This window comes from Chaetura pelagica, unplaced genomic scaffold (assembly GCF_000747805.2).
Source record: "Chaetura pelagica isolate M959 unplaced genomic scaffold, ChaPel_1.0 scaffold13, whole genome shotgun sequence".
NCBI lineage: Eukaryota > Metazoa > Chordata > Aves > Apodiformes > Apodidae > Chaetura > Chaetura pelagica.
In genome coordinates this window covers 2,909,817-2,931,631 of record NW_009954543.1, presented here as the reverse complement: position 1 = coordinate 2,931,631, position 21,815 = coordinate 2,909,817, and the positions used below count along the sequence as shown (strand labels likewise).

Below are 21,815 nucleotides of genomic sequence, written 5' to 3'. Positions count from 1 at the left end.
CCCGACCCCGGCAGCGCGGGCGCGTTGGGCGGTGCCGCAGCGCCACCTGCTGGTCGCGCCCGCAGCACGCAGAGCCCCTCCCGCCGCCCTGGCCGTGGGAGAACAGCTAATTACCTCTATCATCGTCATCCAGATTTACGACCGAACTGTGCTAATGTACAATTACGTGAAGAGACTGAAAGCAACCAGTCGTTTATTGGACACGTCGCTCTTCCAAGGAGACCGAAATAACAGGGCATACCCGGGCAGGTCTCTGCTTCTGGCAGCGCCCGGCTCTCCTGCCACCCAGCGTGAGGCCACAGCCCCCGGCCAAGGGATCCCAACGTTCCCTTTGAAAGTGTTTATTTTCGATGTATCGTTTGCATATTGAAGCCCTATTTCTGTTCCCAGAAATATACATTTGCAAAGCACGACAAACATTTTTGTCCCCCGACGTCTGTGTGTTGGTGACAGCATCTCCCGAAGTTGAGCCCTGCAGAGCAAACATCACTTCTGGTCCATCTCTGGGGGCCTGACTCTGCTGAGGAGGACAGAACTTCCCAAGACTGGAGTAAAGATGAAACTGTTTTGTTCAGAATGAAACAGCTCTTTTGTTCTGAACACAGTGACCTTCGCCTGAGAGTGATTTTGTAAAAGTAGCTATTGGATTTACAGGAAAAAAAGAGGCATGCAGAAGTGTAACCAATCCTGTTTCCATGTGCAAAACAAGGTTACTACCAAACTGAGAATCCCTTACCTTCCTCCAGAGCAAAATGCAGTGAAATTTAAAATGTAGTCTAAAAATTGCCATGGACAAAGAAGCCAAGGTTTGTTTCTTTTCTTTTAGAAACAATTAAAATAATAAAAAACCCCTAAACATACTAATTTAATAATTACCATTCTACGTCTTGAAAGGAGATGACCAAAAAACCAACTTTTTCTTGGTATTAAAATACAGGAGGTAAAAATGGGGGATAAAATGCAACAGAACTACAGGTGGCCTGCACCTGGATTAATGGCCAATACTAGGTTTAGCTGCTCTATTTCCTACAGCAGCTATAATAAACCACGCTCAGCTAAATTACATTAGCAAATGCATTTAAAAGGAACAGTGTCCCACAGCATCTCTGACCAAAAAAAACCAAAAATCAACTGACTCATATCTAAAATGTGTGTGTTTAGGGTGAATACTGAATAGTTTTTGTTGCAGGTTCACCCGAGTCCCTATAGCAATCCCTTATTCCTTGAATATCATTAGAATTCAGTCTCCTTCCCCATCCAGTAGCACGCACAGCTCCTTAAGGATGAACTTTCAGTCATTTACTTTTCTGAATTTTCATCTTTGCAAGTATCATCAGGCTTCAGCAGATTTAAAATTTTAAGGCAGACGGATATTCTCTCATTCTGAATAGCCAGTCTTGTGAATTCTGCAGTTCTGGAAAATTCTGGAGTCGGAGGTAGTGCTCTAAGAAGGTCTTTCACAAGCTGGGCTTGGTCCAGTGCTATTCTTGATAGTCGATTAAGTTCTCTGTGATCTGGTAAAGTTAGATGAGTCATTGAGATAAGCAGTAAAAGGTGCTTACTAAGCTGTCTGATATGAGTCAACTTCTCTGCCCAAAAATTGATTTCCCCTTTATCAAACAGGTAATCATCTTCTTCCTTAATGAAAAGAAAAGCAACAGACAATCACTCATGGTCTTGAAAATAACGAGACAATTCTAAAAGATACGAAAGAAGGTACTACAGAGATATAATGACACAAGGCTGTTACAGAATAACCGCTTCTTCAGGTAAAAAAACAAAACAAAACAGTAAAATTCATCTGCATAATTTTTCAAAGCTTTGAGAAAACACAATAATAAAGGTTCCTACTTTGCCAAAGAAATTTTACCTTCAAAAATCAGGCAGTTATGGTGTAATTCCTGGGAAACTGGAAGTAAATAGTAGTCCTAATCCTTAACATGTGCTTGCCTTTCCTTGTGAAACTGTCTTATATTTTACATAAACCTCTGTAACTAGTATGGTAATTTGCTGTATTATGGGGCTTTTTGAGTGGATTAAATGAAAAAGAAAAATTGTATTAGTCAGTGAAACATCAGAAAGGCACACGCTTAAGATTCAAGATATATTTCATGGCTTATATTAATTGCCAACAAACTTTTCAAAGCTGTAGCCACTTCTTCTCCTTCCGGTTTCTTGTCAAGAGAAAGAGAGCACAGTGTACTCTACAGCATTATGTTCTACAGAACCTGTGTGGCAAAGTTTTTCTTCATATATATAATGCTTCTGAAGACAAAAACTGATACGAGTGAAGCTGTTTTGTGTATATATACGTATATATGTGTGTGTGTGTATACACACACACACACAAAATATACCCACTATACAAAACCAGTCACGTAGAAGGTGGCACAAAGTAACCAGATATTTAAATGACATATCTGGGAAAGTCAGCAGTTGGGAGAACACTGCTCGAATACCAGATGTGCCTGGCACCCACAGCAGCATTTTAAATTCAAGGCAAACCATCATCTGCAATGATACTGAACTCAATTTGTTACAGCCTCAAAGTTTTTCAGTCAAAAAGATTTGTTAAGTAACTCAATGTTTGCTTGTTGGTCTTTTTGATTTGATGCTGATATTACCAGGAAACAGCCATCAAATTCTATTTATTTATTAATTCTAAATACTGTCCATGTGTTCTGTTTATTTTAATTGAAAATCAATTAATACCAGAGTAGTGATCATCAAGCTTCATCAGATGAGACACTTCATCCTATTCCTACCACAAAACTGCAGAAACACGATGATCCCAATATGTCATAGCAACTGGTTGTTAAAATTACCAGGGCTGAAGTCTCTGAGTCTCTTCTCAGATCACTGTCTCCCAGCAGCCATTCCAGCAGGACCAGCACACCAGCACGGATCTGCCCCCACCGCTGCAGCAGCTCACACATTGTGCCAAATGCTAAATCCAAGGCCATTGGAGCATTTACTATCCTAAGTGCACACTCTGTTGAGAGAAAGTATGTGTAACATATAGTAAGACCACAAGTATTTTCAAATAAAATCAGCACAAAAATGGTTTCTTGAGAACAGATGCTGAATTTATACAAACACATGAAGAATGATGAATTATACTGCAAGTAAGTTAGATGAATGTTTGCTTTTGTGCCACTCGGGGCCTTTGCTCAGTTCCAAAATAATACATGAAGCAACTGAAAATACTGATGCTTAATTTTTATTTTTATTTTTTTTCTGCCCATGTAGTGACATTCATTAATTTGGGTTTAAGTATACAAATATGTCTTTTAGAAATGTCTCCAGAGACAGTCCTGACACTATTACATGATGACTCTTTTTGCAAAACTGTAGCTATGCCTGAAATCTTATTTGATGATTCACTGGAACTCAAAACCTATAGCATATTACATGTTTTTAAAGGGCTGGGATATAAAACCAATAATGATTTGGTGTGCAATCTCTTTATACAAGATACACATATATGTGTGTATATATACACACATGCACACACATGTAAGAGAGACCAAGCACAGAAGACAGGCTTAGAGAAGCTGTTAAAGGAAGAAAAGGCAGACACTGTTTACAGCACCGTCACAGAGCTCTCAGCTGCTACAGCATTTTCCCTGGGGAGCAAAGAAATGGACAAATCATGCCAGTACTGTACACAAAGCCATCACCCACACCATGTTTCTTTCCCACTGCCCCCATTTGGGCAGATGCTGTTTTAACTGTGTGGCTCCTGGGGCTGCCCTCAATAAGGGAGCACACAGAGTGCCAGAAGCCCTGTTTGCACGAGAGCTCCACCACCTGCACTGACAGGTATGGGTTTCACCCCTGGTAACACACAATTTTTTTTATTTCTTTAATGGGCATATGGGAAGAGGACCAGGGGAGGAGAGCTAATGAACAAGCTCCTGTTAAATCCCTATTACTGTAAAATGGATTTTGGCAAAATTCATCCTCGTCCACAGTCACCAGCAAAAGACCAACTGTTCCCTGAATGGTCTGTTTTCTCAGCAGTGTTACTGTAAGGACACATCCCTCTTGAAGGCTGTCTTTTGTGAGCAGACAACACAACCCGGTCAGAATTATTCAGAAAAATCCATACAGACATGCAAGGCAGACCTCACTTTTGTGACTGTCATTAAACATGTATCACGAAGGAGAACGATTACTGACATGAAAGACACACAGCAGTGCAGCCAAGACCTGTCCTTCACAGCCTGTGCTCAGATCTGCAGCATCAACCTCCACTGTGTAACACCTCACAAACCTTTGTGCCAACCACAGATTTTGTAGAGTACGTTGGCACTACAGAGAAATGTACAGTAAAACACCAGGACTAGGGAAATGCACATGCCAACAAATGCGGAAGTGCAGGAAATAACAAAGGGCAAAAAAGACCAACAAAACGATGGGCACACGGTATTTGACAGAGCAGGCAACATACCGAGGACATTGGGGAGGATGAATTAGCATTTGAGACCATGAGAACAAAGGCCGGTAATAAGGAAGGGAGTGAAGGAGAAAGAACAGATGGTCCCTTCTTTATCTTGGAGTTAGCTGAGGGTAAATGGAAATCTCCTTGAGCAAGCAACAGGAAGGCAGGCAGTCAATCTCTTGGTGACACTAATAATGTTACATATGCAGTTTGGCTCTGCTAGACAGTAAAATGGAATGTTGAAAACTGTTTTCTTCATGTCAAGACTTATCACTCTATCAGGACATCTCTCAGCTTTGTCCATGAGAGAGAGTTTGCAGGGGTGCAGTGCAACATTCCCACACTATTTATTTTAGGTATTGGGTTTTTTAGGTATTGTTTTTGCTGACATTTCTTTCCAACATCTTTTTTTTTTTTTTTAAATTTACTTCCTCTGTTGCTGTGCCCTACTTTGTACCAGTCTGATACTCTAAAATATGGGTACAATGTCTGTCATCTTTGTTTTGATTTGCTCAGGCTCAGGTAGAAAACAGGACCTTTACTCCTCAGAAATACTGGCAATCCTCAGAGCTGGAAGAATGGAAATAAAAATGGAGTGTGGGGTTCTGAGCCTGAAACAAACATTCCTGGTATAAATGCTTACAAACCACAACATTTTAAACCAAGGTCTTCTGAATTCTGATGACCTTTCAGAGTTTTATAGATTATGACTAGGATTGTCAAGGTTTATATAATGTCTCTTGCTAGTATTACTTTATTTGTATTTGAATATTTAACAAACTAAGTGATGCCTGGAGCTTAAAACCAAATCTGTTATTCCCTACTGCTATCTTCCTGAAGGTAGCTGCTGCTTCAGAGGACTAATTATAGATACAACTGCAGATATTTAAAATACCCTCAATTTTCTGGGGCCTTTTTTCCCCTCTCTTAACATTTAGACTCCTTAAGTATAAATATAGTGATGCTCCTTTTGTGGATGAGAATACTGGACTACTGAGAAATACCACCAAACGTATATTTGGGGTTGTTACTATGTGAACATGCTGTAACTACCAAGAGGTAGCAAAACAAGCAATGCTGAGGTACTACGTAGACTGAACTTGCTTGCTAGCAGTTCAGCTGCATGACACAGAAGAAAAGGTGGTTTTGTGGTCACATAGCACATCAGTCTTGTAGGGAATCCTTGTGTTGCAACAAAGGAAATAATAAGATTTAAAATATTATTTTTTTTCCAAAGAAGAGAAGAGAAAAAAATACAGAAAACAAAATATATCAAGGAGCTCTAACACACAGGGAGAACGTGAAGACCCTCAACACAGTACCGACCCAAAAGGTGCTGACCACCCTTCTGTGTACTGCAGACACCATTTAAGTGATCAACCAAATGCAAGCAACAGAGACTGAGACCAGAGAAAAAGCAATATCACTGTGATAATGCTGAATCTTAGGCTTCAAACATTTGGGTAAGAGCCTGCCTACCTCAGATTCTGTGGTAGGGAAGCTAGCACAGAAGCCTCCTGGTACTTGAGGTGTGGACAGAGATTCAACAGCAGGTCAAACTCTGCCAGATGAAGAATTGCTGCTTCCACTTGCCCACCCCATCCCAACCCATCCCACCCCTCTAACTGCAGAGCATGAGGGAATGGCTCCATTGTTTCTCAATTGCTTCCTCAGCTGCTGTTACTTACAGAGCACACTGACGTTAACTGACTTTGATACCAGCTCACACAAATTTGATGCTAGAAGACTTCCAGATCAGTTTTGGGGACTATTGTTGCCACAAGGACAACAAAGAGATGGACCAAGAATTAAAAAAAAACACAAAACACAACAGAAAGTACATCAGCTCCCTAAGCTTGGCATGCTGAAATAATACAAATAAATAACAGCAAGCAAAAATACATTATTAGGTAAAAAATGCTTTCAGAGGGGAAAATGTTCTACTGTTTTGGTGACCTCCAGCTCTAAAAGGAACAGCAATGGATGCTGTAAGCATGTACAAAATCTTTTAAGATACCCACAAAAGGTGCATGTCTTCTAAAACAAATGTACCTGTCCTCACTGACACATAAACTGTTTACAAGAACTGGTCCTCACATCATATTTTGCCTGTGAAACAGGGTGGATTTTCAAGAAGCTACACATTATACATGGTGCTGTGTTCATGACTCATGCTATGACTTCAGAAAATGGTCTGAGCAAGCTGGAAGTTCACCAGGGGCAAAAAGGACATGTGGCTCTCCTCACAGCCCCTCAGGCCATGGGCTCCTGATGCTTTCCTCCAGCCAGCTCAGGTACTCTGGTGATCACCTGGTAAAATTAGTACTCAGAACAGCAACATAGGAATCTGGCACACAACTCAGCATGTGGGTTCTTCTGCTCAGCTGGCAGGCTGGACTGGTTACCCTGCAGCCAGAATTGGTAGAGCTGGAAGCCAGGGAAGGGAAGATCACAGGGCAGCAGGGGCAAGGAAAGAGGCCAGAGGGAGAGCAAGACCTCCCCGTTCAGCAAGCTGCTAGCTCAGGTCAGCTATAATGCAAAAACTTCCCTGTCAGAGTCATGTAAACAAAACACTAACAGAGATGATTCAAATGACTGAGTATTTATAGCCTTTCATAATGTAAGTATCTATTTTAAGTATTTTTTCAAATTACAGATTTCCAGAAGTTGCTCATAGCTGATTACTGCCACAGGGACTAAATCAGCAGAAATCCAACCTGAAGGCATTAACTATTACCAAACACTGAAAACACAGCAGTACTCTTACCACAATAGTTCTACAGGCTATCAAAATGGTGTTAAAATGATAAAAAATTCTAAAACAGGTATGTGTTCCAACAGGCAAAAACATCACGAGCAAGATAAGCATCTTGCTAAATAAGTAATACAGGGGCTGAAATACAAAGAAATTCTCTATGCCTTAAACAAGTACTTACAAGCAGAAGAATTAATGCTACTCCTTGAAATGAAAAACAAAAGATAAGAATCAGGTACTACATGTTTTTTTCATTTTGAGGAAGTGAATTTTCATAAAGGGAAAGGAGTTAAGTACTGCAGTTGTGTTAGTCTTTGTGAATCCACCCACATAAAAATTAGACCTCCCACACACACATTCATATACTCCAAAAGCTTTGATCATGCCAGATGTAAATATTTCTTCTAGTAGCCTATTACGTGTCCTCCAACGATACAATTGTTCTCTGTTAAAGCCTCAGTGATACTATGGGGAACTCAAAGGATGTATTAAGAGCATATACACAGATTTTAAGGACAACCATGATGAAATGTAGTCAAAATAAAAAAGCTGAACATATACCTTGCCTAACAAAGCATTTTCTTAATTGGTTTTAGACTGGAAATTGTTAACTAAAGTTAATTTTCTAACAAAGAGTAATGCCATTCTATTAAATGTATACTGTGTTCAGAACAAACAAAGTGAAGTAAAACTGCAAGGAAGCTTAGTGTAACAGTCCTGAGAGAAAGCCTCACAAAGAACAGTGTACCAGCAGCAAGGATGATTTCATGGAAAACATACAGGGTAAGTTCTTCAACTGAAATAACAGAAAGTATTTTAGGTAGACCAGGTATGCTCTGAATTGGTAGAACATTTTTTACCTTTTAGCACAAAGTGCTGCCTACCTAGGTATAAAAGTGACTACCTCATTATCAATACAACACCTCACAACATCCTGGTGAAATAAAGTAGTACTCTTGCTTCAGAGACAAGCATGGACACTTCAATCAACAAAGCTCACTGAATGATGGCTTGACAAAACTGGAGATTTATCTCAGGTTTTCTGATACATTACCTTAACAAGATGATGAATATCAAGCAAGAGATCAGGGTCCTATCCAAATGACAGCAGATCCAGCGTCACAGTCACTAATAGCTGTAATATGAGATTTGCAAATGGAAAATTTCACCTATTGAATCACTTATGACTTTTTGTTGCATTGAAGGTTTTTTGCTCTTTCTGCTGTTAAGTAATAATCAAGTATGCCCCTATTCTTGACATACAAAATATAAGAGAACTGAGCAAGGCATTGCTGCACATGTATTTTTGACTTAAAATGCTGTGTTTATGTTTGCACAGGCTTCACAAAACTTAACAAGTTTTGTTAAGTTTACTTTACATTTGAAAGCCTTCAAATTTAAAAAAGGAAAAAATCCTCACTGACAAAATCCAAGAGTAATATAAGATGGTAAATATAGTGAGGTTAGAAACTGAATTTCATATGCTGAAATAACCTGCTTGTATGTTCTAGTTTGAGCTAGACAGGAACTGTGCAACTCTCCAGCAAGGCAACACACAGCTGTCTTGCCACCAGGAAAACAACAGGACACAAGAAAAGCAGTAGCAGTAGACAGAAAGTAAAGAGGTGTTCATACCCACTCAATCTCCACAAATAATGTTACAGTGCTATTATACTTTGGGGCAACTAAGAAGTAAAACATAACAAAACAATATATTAAAAAAATGCAGAAATGGAAACTGTTGCATCCAGATAGCTGGCAGATGGCTCTTGAAAGGATGCTTGTTCATTGCACTGTCAATTTAAGTTACAAATATCAAACTTTCCACTTTTTAAAATGACCATTTATGTAAAATCTAATATATAAGCATTCCTTTTTATAGTGTTTCATAAAATCAAAGGTGATTAGATCATTTCTATCCTCTCGAGAAATATAATTCCCTAGATGACGTACAACTACCTCATCTGTTTTCCATTTCCCTGCCTGAGTCTGTTTTATAGCCGTGCTTTTTCAAGATGACTTTAAAAAGAGGCCCTTCCTGACATCATGCAGCACAATGTCAAAACACAATACTATTACAAAACAAACTAATCAAAACTAATTTCTTAATACTTGCAGTCTCCGAGTAGAGTGGCAGCGACTCTGCTCTCAGCTTTGACTTTGATTATAAACAGATCTGAGTCAGTAACATGGCTGATTATGATGGAAACTAAGAGCTCAGAACTGAGCAGAAAATAAAAAGTTCCTTCTTGAACAAAAAAGGCACCCACACATTCATCACCTTTTCAAGCCCTTTTTTTGGGATGTGAACAGAATAATATTTTTCACCTCAGTAACTAGTTTTTCTTTGTTTTCCTTTCTAAATATATATAAATATGCATACATAAGCTTTTCCCATACAAGCTGTGCCTCCTGTAAGTGGAGAGTTTTATTACAAACAACCACAGCTCACAGATCTGTCAGAGGAAATGAGCATTTGGACTTTACCACTTGCATCACTGCTTTTGCAGATCTCCTCCCCCAAAGCCATGTTCTCATTTAAACGGCAAAAAAACAATACCTCATGCATAAACCCACAAAAACTCATGCCTTTCTTTCTGAAAAGGTAAAAAATATTCAGCTAATTGTTTAAAACACTGCCAAAGAGAGTGTATGTTTTTAAAGTCAACTTAGGTTACTTATTGGAATTAAAAAAAAAAGCTAAAGACTCACAGTTTCAAAATTAGTCTCACTAGAACCAAAGAAATGACTGAAGACTTGTTATTGGCATGTTCCAACGAAGGAACTTCTTGTTTAGCATTCATGAAGATTACCTGCTGTGAATGATGTAGACAAATTTATCTCTGTAGCACAGCTGAAATTTTTGGCTAATATCTGGAGAACGGTGGTTAAGTGTTGGTTATTTAAGGGATAAAGGAATAAAGAAAGGGTGGGTAAATCAATATAGAAGACTAGACACAAAATCCTTCTCCCCACAATACTTGCAAACCAATATAATTTCAGCAGCACAGTCAAACACATCCACGCTGTTTTTAAAGCAGTGCTAGAAAGGCAAGCTCTCCTTCATTGCTATGGAGTCACAGCCACAACCATCACAGTTTGAGAAGCCTATCAAGATCTGTAAGTTGCTGTCCTGTTCACTCACTTGCAATTAAAATGCTGATAAGAAAAAAATAACTTAATAGATTATTCACATGAACACTCCATTTAACATTTAGCACTTCCAGACGCCAGCGCTGAGCACACACAATTATTTTTCATGTATTTATTCTTAATTTTCAAGAGTATAACAACTCATAACCTTTACATAATGGTGCCACTGTGTAATTAATAGAGCTAAATGAAGTACTCTCAGTAAGTAATCAGTAGCCAGTCTTTAATGGATGAGCTGATTCTAATTCAGTCCATTCACTCTCAACTTTAATTAGTGGTATTGTATTCTACAAAGCAAACAGTTAGATCATGCATGTGATGATCTAACATTGTATAAGTGAGCTGAGAACAACTTTTAGGTGCTGAAATAAATTTGGGAATACAAAGTCACAGTAATTACACATTCTTATATAATTTAATGCTTTAAAAAGAAATAAAGTTCTCACTGCAAAAGCCACTGATTTTAACAAGTACCACACATGCCAATAAATCTTGCTAAAACAATTATGAATTTCAATGCAGTAGTTCTCTCTCCCTTTTCTTTAATTAAAACAGTTGATCTAAATTACAAAGTGCACTTTACTGGAATTTGTTGCAAGATGCAGATACAGGCATGAAAATGCTATGTATTTCTACATGAATACTGATACAAAACTGTACTTAATTTTGTGGTACTATAGCCCTTGCTCTAAATGCATGCTTGTCCCAGCTGGTGGCAACTGCTAAGCAGACTCTTCCCTACTGAATTACTGGAATTTAGAATAATTTTAGATTCTTGGAAAATTTTCTAGTAAACATAAAAACTTCAACTAGTCAAGGCCACTTAGGTTACAATATGCTTGGATCTTTTTCTGCATTTTCTCCTTAACAGTAGTTTATTGGTGGGTATCATCCTTTACAGATTGGTGGGTATCATCCTTCTTCCAGCAGTTCTGCTTGAAAGGGTGGGACAATGCAGAGGTGCAGATTCCTGCAAACTGTGGCTGTTGAGCACACCTGAGTAGAGAAGACACTTGCTAACCTAGTACAAAACACCTGAGGCAGGTGGATGTGAAACAGTGGATGCAGGAATTTTTGAGCAGAATAGCAAAAAGGCAACTTGGGAACTTAGCAACACAGTCTTGATGTCTGTTCTGATTCCTTATAATGAAATAGTATGGGGAGAGACTGTTTTTAAGTTTATATTTAATTTTTATCTTAGTTTCATAATACCTACTAAAAAGGGTGACATTTGAAATGAAGTGACTATTAAATTGTTCTTGTGGAAAGTGCCATAAATATTTTGTGTAGTAATTTATATCAAAAAGGTTGGTTATATATATTCTCAGCTTCTTCACTGATCAATTTTCTAAGCCAATTTCCACAGCATGTAAAAGCATATACTTATAGAGCAAAACCCACAGAAACTGTTCACTATATGAACACTTGATGTAATTAAAATCCCCTCACATCAAAAGCTTCCATATAGGCCAGACTGTCTGTCTTACTCACCTGTTGTCCAAGAGATAAAACTTGTGTGTAGAGAATGGCTCGCATTATTTTATCTTTTTGCTGACACATAGGTACAGTGATACACAATGCCATGAAAATACCATTAAGTTTGCAAACACACTGTAATGTTAGAAACTACCAGGACTACAAAACATTCACACTGAATGTGCATTAGTAACAAATGACCAAGATGATGTTCCTGCTTTTTTTTCTTTTGCTGTCAAGATCCAAATGCCTTCCAATGCCTGTTGCTAGCTGCTTTCCATACACTTTAGTATGTTTGGGGTCTAGTTTTCTGACATTCCAATTAAAAATGCCAGCCTGACTCCTGAGCTGTCATCTACAGACTGCTGCCAAGGCCTTCCTATTCAACAATTCAGAGATTACAGATCACTTAGAGGCAGTTCTGCTGTAGGTCTCTAACAGAAGTTAAGCACAGCTGCAAGTCTCAATCCTGAATTGAGAAACACCTGTCTCAGAAAAAAAGTTTCAAGAGCATCTTCAGTCCATGAGAGAACCATTTGCTCTCCGCAATGGGAAGATGATGCACCAGTTATTTTCTTTGATGTGAGAGTAAGTTTGTTTCAGAAACTCTGAAATGAGATGATGCATACATATTCCTTGCTCTACTTCCAAAAATTTTGGTAAACATAAAGGCTTGCTGATCCTAATCACCTTAGTGTGGCTGAGGCATTTCTAGTACTAGGACTCAACATTTCTTTTCAAGATGATGTTCACTTTTCACATTAACTCACCTCCTTTTTCTTTCACACAACTCTTGTCTCCTAGGGGACATCTGGATTTTGCACTCCTACTGACCATCAGCATTTCCCTTTACAGAGGCAGGTCCACACCTCTTTGGAAGTTCTCTGGCACAGTTGTGTCTCTTATTGAAATACCTGAGCCTCTGGCATTTCCATACAACAGTTGTCTAAATGCATAACAGCTGGGTCAAGACAGTAAGCTTCTAGCTATCATCAAGGCATCCTCTAGCAGGGTCCAGTCACCCCCCTGCAACTTCATCAGACACATCACCATTTTGGAAGCCTTGGCATGCTCAAGTAGATCACTAAATCATAATGTGGTTTGTATTAATTACTTTGAGGCCTTCTTCCAATTAAATTTACGGGAGGACTAGAAGCTGCTTAATCTTGCACATAATGTGAACATATACACAGTCTTTGGTAAATATTATTCAATCAGTAATCAGAGTTTCTTGATAGAAAGTCTAAGATTGATATCAATATACTTGTCTAATACAGATTTTACATTTGTCTTTTCAGTTGCCTTCAAAGTCCTCTGAGGTATTAATCTGTGTTTCTTCAACTGAGAAGGAGCTAAGACAGTGCTGTGAGTGCTCTCCCCAGTACACTGATGTGCTGAATAGGAGCGCTCCTTGTGTAAGATCCCACAAAAATAAAAATATTTAGACATGAATTATTAATTTAGACATGAACTACACACCACCAGGGACTTCCCAGTCACTGGGAAGAAACCTCTTTTTCTGTTCTCTCCACATTTAATACATAGCTTTGAACCCTTCTTATTCCAAAATATTCCAAATAGGCACAGAGGACAGAACAGCTAAGTAACCTGAGACTCTCAGACAATCATCTTGATATGGAGCATCTCACAAATCACTTGTATTTATAATGATGTCCATGGAAAGAAGAAATGGCACTAGCTATTCTGCAGGCAGAGTAGACAGCCATGAAGATTAAACAATCTTGACTGATTTTAAATGCTTGATTTGAGACATTATAATCTATTTCACTGAGGAGTAAGCACCCCATAACACTTTAATATTCAAAAAGCATTTCCCCCTGGCTTCAGCTGTATGTGCTCTGAACGTCTGCAAATCATGCCTCCAAGGTATCTAACTAAGCACTCAGCAAACTACTGACCTCCTTTCCAAACTCTGGTTGGAGTGACTTGCTTACCTGTACAAAACAGCTCTCTGGGAGAGGCAGGGATAGAATGTAAATAACAAGAGCAACACTAAATGGCTTTTGCATGTCTCTTTTTGTGATCCTGCTCTTAATTCACTTTAACGCTTTCAATTTTGCAACTGAGGTAGTAGTACTGTTGGAGATTATAATTTCCTATAGCATATGCCCCTGCTTCACCATCAGAACAAATCTGCCCTGTCTATTGAATTATAAAAAGAACTTGATAAAAAAAACTTCACAGGTATTATTGAAAGCTTAAGAGTTTTCATTTCAAGTGCCTAAATGCAGCCTGGCCCAGAGCTACCCACACCCACAGCTGCTGAGTCCTTCAGAGGCAGGTGTTCCCAGCATAGAGCATCCTCACTAGCCCTGCTGGGAACACAGGTTAGCATATTTCAGGAGCAGGGAAATTTAAGCTGCTTTGCAAACACAAAAATCTTTGAATGTTTTAGGTTTGGGGCTCCTTTCAGCCTCTACTGAATATATGGATAAAGTACAGCTTTTTATAGTCCTGTTTCTCAGCCAAGATCGTACATATTTTACCAAAAAAATCTTGCTCCAAAGCATAGATGTGTAACAGCATTCAAATAAAAGGCCTTTATTTTTTCTCATAGCCTGTGTAAAGATAGCATTTCCCCCTAATTTCCCATGTAGAACCACCGGTATTGTAACAAAAACAAATAATTAAAGTAACAAAAAAACACAGTATGGAAAAATCTCAGTACTGACTAGGAAGGATTAACACAAGTAGCTGAAAACCAGGAATTTATCATGACAAGTGTTAGGCAAGCCTAGCAATGGACCATCAAACTCCCTTATAAAAATACACAGTTCTTGCAATTAATTTCATTTGCAAAACAAATTATAGAGAGAAGATGGAGACAGAAAAGCAGCATGCAGTAAGTTTACATAAATCAATTCAAGGCCTGTTGAAAAGGTGCAAGAAACAGGGAGGATGAAGTGGGAGGGCAGGTAGAGATGAAGGGAGCACTCTGCACAGAAAAGAATAACAGCTCTGGTGTATTTTATTCAATTAGACTGGCAATCTATAAGAATAAACAACATCAAAGGGATTTTTGTCCCATTTTTTAACAAAATAAGGAAACCAGCAGGCATGCTTCTGTGTACGTGTTTCCCACCACAACTTCTGAACCAGCTGTACAATTTCCAGTCGGACAAAAAGAATACGGGAATCCAAAATATTGTCTTGTTTCAATGAAGCTAACCAGCTGGGTAAAGAAAAGAGACCATGGTGCTGTCCTGCCTAGTGAAAGGCTGAAACTTCAGTCATCATACATGAGAAAATCCACTTATCTCCCAAACAAACCCATTAAAAAAACCTAAACCAAGCTCCCTTCAGTTCACTGCTCAAGGAAGTATTTTTCCTTTTCTCTTCCCTTTATTTTACATAAGTAGTAACATTTACAGTTACAGTCCACACTGCCATATGTCTTTAACATAGACATATGTCTTTAATATAAATATTCATTCTGTCTTTAATATCTTATTTTTCCAACTGCATGTTTCAAATGAGTTTGCTTTAGGAAAGGCCATATTCTACCCCACCTTGCCATGGATGGCACTAGTTGAGCCTTCACCACTAATGGTGAGATTCGTGTAAAATCCTTGAATTTGGAAAATTTACCTCTACTCTGTGACAGCCTGCCACAGTGTCACACAGGTGATCATTCAAAAAATTAAAACATGTTGCAAGAGAAGGCAGCTAATGAACAAGGGCTGCCTGTAATGCCTCTACTACTTCTATGAATTTGAAACCACGGATGTGTTCTACAGACCAGCACACGAGAGAATTCAGTTTGTATCTATAACTACTCTTTCACCCTGAGATCCCTTTATCCCTAGGCTCTCTCCTTACTCCCCACAGTATATGCACTCCAAGGTCTTTGCTGACCTTGTAGTAGGGTAGTGTAAGTCACTGGCTCCAAAAAGTCCTCTGTGCTCTGGTATATTTAACCTGAAAGGCTATTCTCCATCTTGGTATGATCTTGCCTAATTAAACTAATATATGCAATACAGCTGCTTTAAGAGAAAGAATCAATACTGGGAACATCTTTTCTGAAAGACCCTTGACTTGTTCATTAACACAGTTTATTTGATCCTAATGCTACTGGGCTACAGAGAACACGGCACATCTTCCTGATGTTTTTGAGAGGCCACGGTGATGGAATATGGGATGCTAGGATACCATATTGTAATATGGTGATTTACTGGAATTATTTACATTTGGGGAATTTGAATCAAAGAGGAAATTATTCTGCAAAGGTAATTCTTAGTTGTGTTTCTTCATGCCTGTGCATCACGCTAAAGCTTTTAGTAAGTATGAAAAAAAGTTTTTTTAAAAAAAAGAAGTAAAAAACCCCCTATCTTCTGCTGTTTATAGCAACAGTAGGTTAAGTTGAGCACCTCGGTGTAACAATCCAGAGTCCTGAAGTTCTAGTATTATGATATGCAAGATACAGACTCTGGAATTTAGAAAAGGTTGGTTTTGTTTGAGTATGAACTTAAAAGTACAGTAAGAAGTCTATGAAGTGTAACTGTGGTCTTCAACACAAACACAAAATCAGTTTGTGTGTGTCTGCACACGAGGGAAAGTAAAAAGGTAATTAACATAGTACATGAAAAAATGAATGGGTTTTATTAGCCCTGGTAACAAGATACTGTAAGCCTAACCCATTGTGATCAAGCCAACTATATGAGTTAATCAAGACCTTCACTAAAGCATTTCTGCTAACACTTTCATCTTACCACTGGGAATTATTTATAAAGTGGTTTTTCCACTGCTAGCATGACAAGGTGATCATTAACACAGCACAGACCATGTGAAGGAATAAAATTAAAAACATGTGAAAGTGGCATTACACTGGTACTGTAAGCAACTGCCATAAATAATTCTGTTCCTGAAGGTGATTTCAACAGTCCTGCTCTAAATCTAACAAATGCAAAACCCTTCATGAAGAGTCAAATCTTAAAATTTAAATTTCTAGGCTTCCCAAGGATGTTTAACTACTTTCTTGTGCATGAGAAATCAATTTATTTGACCAAGCCAGTTCTGAGTTTCCCTTGCAAGAGCTCATTTGGAACAGATTACAGAAAAAAAACCCCAAAAACTATGTTGAGTTTTACACATCTCAATTTTGAACTAAGAGCCTGTTGTGTCCCTCAGCTGCTTCCCAACTCCCATCAACAGCACCAGGAATTAAAGCAACAGATCAATGGGAAAGCTGTGGTACAGGGAATCGGGAATATAACAAAACATTCTAGGGTGCTGCCTTGACTCTGGCACAGGCAGGTATTGTCTTGGTCATTAAAAATGCTGAGTGCTGACTTACGTGAAAACAAGCTGGTGGTTTAGGTTAGTTTGCAAAGTATTTATATTCCCTACCTCACTCTCACCCACACATCCAGAAATGAAATTCTGTGTGCAAAAATCTGCTTCCATAAATGTATTGTCTACTCATTGACGCCTTGAAATGGGGCATGGGCTGTGCATGGGACAAATATTTTGCACAGGGCTCTGCACAGGTTTTCAGTATCATTCTTGCAGAAGTGCTATCTTATAACATAAAGGGCACAAGAAGGGGAAATTTGCACCATTGATATCTGTTCAATCTCTGCTGCTGGAACATAGAGACCTTTATTCTCCACAGCTGTTGATTAAGAGTTTTCAGTAAGCAAAACATTTACAAAAAATAAATTTATCATGTCACAAAGCATTATACATGCACTTCTTAGCATATTTTTTTATTATTGTAATATATAATATAGATATTTAAATTATCATGTAATATTTTAAATTCAAACAGTTGCCAATTAGATGTCTACACTACTAACATAGACTTGTAAGTTTTGGCGCATTTAGGGCTAAGAGCGAACGTGCGCATGGAAATAATTAACTGAAAACTTGTAAAATCAAGCAAGCTCTTCAGCCCAGCTCATGATTTCAGCAGGTATCCCCTCTCAGTCTTTATAAAAAATGTCACTTGTGTATGGGTGTATTTACCCAGGACTCTTCCAAATCTTTCAGCTAGAATAGTGTTTTCAAGAGCACTGTACGTGAAGTTGAGATTCAGGATACCAAGAACATCAGAGATACTGGGCAATATTTATTTGGACTCCTTTAGCAGCCTGAGGAGGAGAGGTGTGGTTGCAGGCTATGGGTAACTAAAGCCTTTTTGTGCACATTCTCAGTTTGAGCAGCACCCTGTTTGTTTCAGCCTTCACCTGTGCCAAGTAAGCAATGATTGAAAAGTTAACCAGCTTCTATATTCTGATTTTCAAGTGTGTCTAACACCTGGTCAGATGGTCTGAGAAAGTGAGCTCCCTATAAAAGGAAATTATTTTAAACTGTATGCAACTCCCTTTCATTCCTCCTATTCCATGTTCCCTTTTCCCAATTCCTACTCATTAAACCATTTTTCAAGTAACAGGATTTATTTTCTATTGCTGTTTGGCTGACTGTTTTGCAACACAATCTAGCTTAAAAATATGTATTTTTAAAATAACCGCCTGATATAAAATTGCTCAGGTCTGTAGCCATTGGTCTTTCAAAAACAAATCTCTTGGGACACCTTTACCCTTTCACAGGAACAGTGAAACAGAAGGAGCAGTATTAATAAAATTAGAGAGCAGCAACTAGTCAGCAAAACAGTGCAATTTGTGCCTAGACTTCATTTTACACATGAAGAAAAAAGCTACAACAGTATTATTGCAAGTTGCATTTCAGTTTTTCAAACTAATTAAATTGGAGTCCATTTATTCAAATAATATATTTGAACCTTGAGCTCAATACAGGAGCAAAATGCCATACAGATTGCAGACCAGGTCCTGCATCTTCGTATGTTGTTGAACCTCTATTATGTCTCTAAATAAATATGTTAAAATAATATTTCAGAGGTCTAAATACGATTTAAAAAGTTGGACATCTTGTCATTCAGAGAAAGCATGAAATAGCTCTGTTCAGAAGAACATGATCAGTCCTTCAGTTTTTGTTTACTCCTGGAGAGGCTGATTTTGCAGTTTACTGGCCTGCCTTGCAAAACTATTTTTTCAATGAAGGTAATTAACACTGCTACTTACTTTTTCTAGAATTAATCCAGGAGTAAAAAGCAAACCAACAGAAGAAATAGAGATGATATTATTATTATTATTATTACTACTACTACTACTACTATTATTATTATTACCACCAAAATACCATAGATATCTCTCAGAAATAAAGTGCAATGTTTTAATAGCAGATGACCATCAATAGCGGTGCTCTTTTGCTTGTGTCAAATGGGCACACCCTTGTTAAGAACAGGGACAACAATTTCATTGGATCTACCAGAAAACCTGATTTCATAAGCCTAGGAAGTTCCATGGCTTCAAGTAAATGGTTCTTCATTAGTATTTTAATAAAGACTCCAAGTTTAGGACATCAGGTGTGGATAGCAAACAGCCTGCCTCTGCTCCAGCTTTGTGACTAAAAGTAACTGGCATGAGAAAGAAAACAAAAGGCAGTCCATATATTCAGTGATGGGTCCCTGAGCCCAAAGGGTTTTCTGAACAAAAATATTTAAGCTCATTTTCAGCCAGCTTTTTCTCTGTACCTAAAGAAAACACCTGAACATTATTCAAGAGTCACCATAAATCCAGGAAACAATCATCTTAGAAACGTAATCTAAAAGACCTCAATTACTTTCCAATCAGATCTTCCAAAAGTTTTTATAATGATAGGAGATATTTTTATATAAAACTATAATGACTGATACAAAATAAATATTATCACAAAGACTCGAAATATACTTATTAGCATAAAAATGCAGCATGACTAGACTACAGATCAGATCTGTTCCTGAAACAGCCTCAAATTTATCCTAGCAGAGAGACCAGATGAATCAATTTACACTCCTAGACCGCGATTCTTTAATCCTTGGAACTGACCTGTAATTGTTACCTCCTAAGAACTATTACAGCTGTTGTAAAAAAACCCAAATTATAGCTTCTAGCCACAGTAAGTATTTCATAATCTCTACCACGTGTCATTTTGCTTTCTGGAGCAAACTTCTTAAATGTAAGGTCACCATAGTCATCAGGTAGTCACCGACTAATACAGGTATTTATCATCTGCTTAGTTTGCCAGGATTTAAATGGTCATCATTACACATCTGTCTCCCTGCATAAATCCTACTCTATGCACGTGCATAAGGAAGTATTCACCATCAAAAGCACAGAAGGGAAAAAAAAAGATGCAGCCAGAGGTATGGTCCCTTAAGGAGAATATTGTACTTTTTCCCTCTGAATCCCATTCTACTTATGATCCTACAATTACAGATAGTGTAAGTACTTTATCAGTGATATTACCTTTCACAGTTTACAGTACTTTCCAGGGACATCTAGTGCACTTCACTGTGCAGAGTGTTCTAGCAATTCTCAGCAGCACCCCTGCTGCCTCCCTCATTACGACCTGCTTCAGAAGATTCCCAGAATACACACACAGCTGGTTTGACCTTTCCTCCTGTCCTCAACATGCCTTATCTAATATAACCAAAGACATGTCATCACCTTACAGTGTCTCTGAATACAAAGTCCTACACTGTGTTTGAATTTAATACCACAATCTGCTGCTACTGCTGTACACCCCTCCACTCAGGCTGCACATATTGATACTACCATAGGCTGTTACACAGACTCCATGCAGAATCTTTTGAAAATCAATTTGTAGAAAATAATCTTGTACTGTAACAGGAGCAGCTCTGCTTTACTGGGAATTTTTATTTTTTTTTTCTGCTTTTGATTGTATCACATCTTTATCATACCCTCTTCTGCTTCTGCCTGGATGGGTCTTGTCTATGTGCTTTTTCGGCTTTCCACTGCTTAAGCACCATTTGGATAAATGCCACCTCCCATTTAAATTCTAACATTCAGCTCAAAAGACTCCTCTTTCATAGCAGGCTTAGAAACCCAGTTCTGTTCAGTGAGCTGCACATCTAGTTACCAGAATGTAGTTATCAAGAAGACTATCAAAGCAGAAGAAATCCTGGAGCTGATCCCAGAAAACAAATTCATTAACCTTCCTTCCACTTGTCCCCGGTACAAGGAACATAAACATATTTTGGCTAACATGATTAGCAGTTATTCATTAGTAACCCAGACAATGCTGTGAGAACTCCTGGACAATTCCCAAGCACAGTGGACTATCACAAGATCTGACCGGGAGATTTTTTCTTACATATAAGACACATAAGGCAACTTGAAAATCATGGATGGCAGTAAGTACTTTTAAAATGGTTTTTCCAATTGCTGTTTTTACCTACCCAGAGCAACACAAGGCCCTGAGATTGATCCAATTGTGAGAAACTCTTAACTTTTCACACCACAGCAGTTGATGTCATGTATCTAGCATGAAGATGTTTAATGTTCTGTATGCAGCTGAAACCTTCCACAGCTCTACCAGCCAACCTCCATTTTCAGGCTGGCTAGCGGAGGAGCTCAAAACAGTAGTTTCAGCACACACCTTTCTACAGACAAGTTCTGACTTTAAACTTTTTGCAATCCCTCATCAAATCTCTAAATAGAAAAGAAATTAAAATCTCAGAACAGAGAAAAAAAAATACAAGTCTGACTTAAGAAAAGGAACTCTATCATCCATGATCCTTCCACAGCCTCCAGTTAATGCATCCTCCAACCAGTTTGCATTCAGGCAGTTCCCTAGTTTATGTTCAGGTAATTATCACTTACTCCCCCAAACCAGGCAGCTGCCAGAACTGGTTTTAAGAGCCACAACTAAAGGAGCTGTCTGGGGCCTCAGAGGTCTATTAGCCTAACCTAAACATCAGGGCAAGTCATCCAGTACATGGAAAAAGTTGAACCCTACACATTAAACTTGGTTCAGGATCAGAGTAACTTGACACTTATTTTATTCACCACAGTCCTCCCTTTAGCCTCACAGAAGGCTACACCAGCTCAGAAGTAGAGCAAGAAGTGGTGAATCTATCCCCAAGTTTGGCAAGAGGATGAACAT

At 38.5% G+C, this 21,815-nt stretch overlaps 1 protein-coding gene across 1 annotated transcript in view; it reads right to left on the bottom strand.

The window, feature by feature from the left end:
- Positions 1-21,815, bottom strand: part of THADA (thyroid adenoma associated) — a 178,090-nt gene that overhangs the window by 4,732 nt on the left and 151,543 nt on the right. The window contains exons 36-38 of the mRNA XM_010004965.1: positions 2,826-2,992; positions 1,304-1,638; positions 242-545 (exon numbers count right to left, since the gene is read on the bottom strand). Coding sequence (XP_010003267.1) covers positions 242-545; positions 1,304-1,638; positions 2,826-2,992 — 806 coding nt within the window. The remainder of the gene's footprint in view (positions 1-241; positions 546-1,303; positions 1,639-2,825; positions 2,993-21,815) is intronic.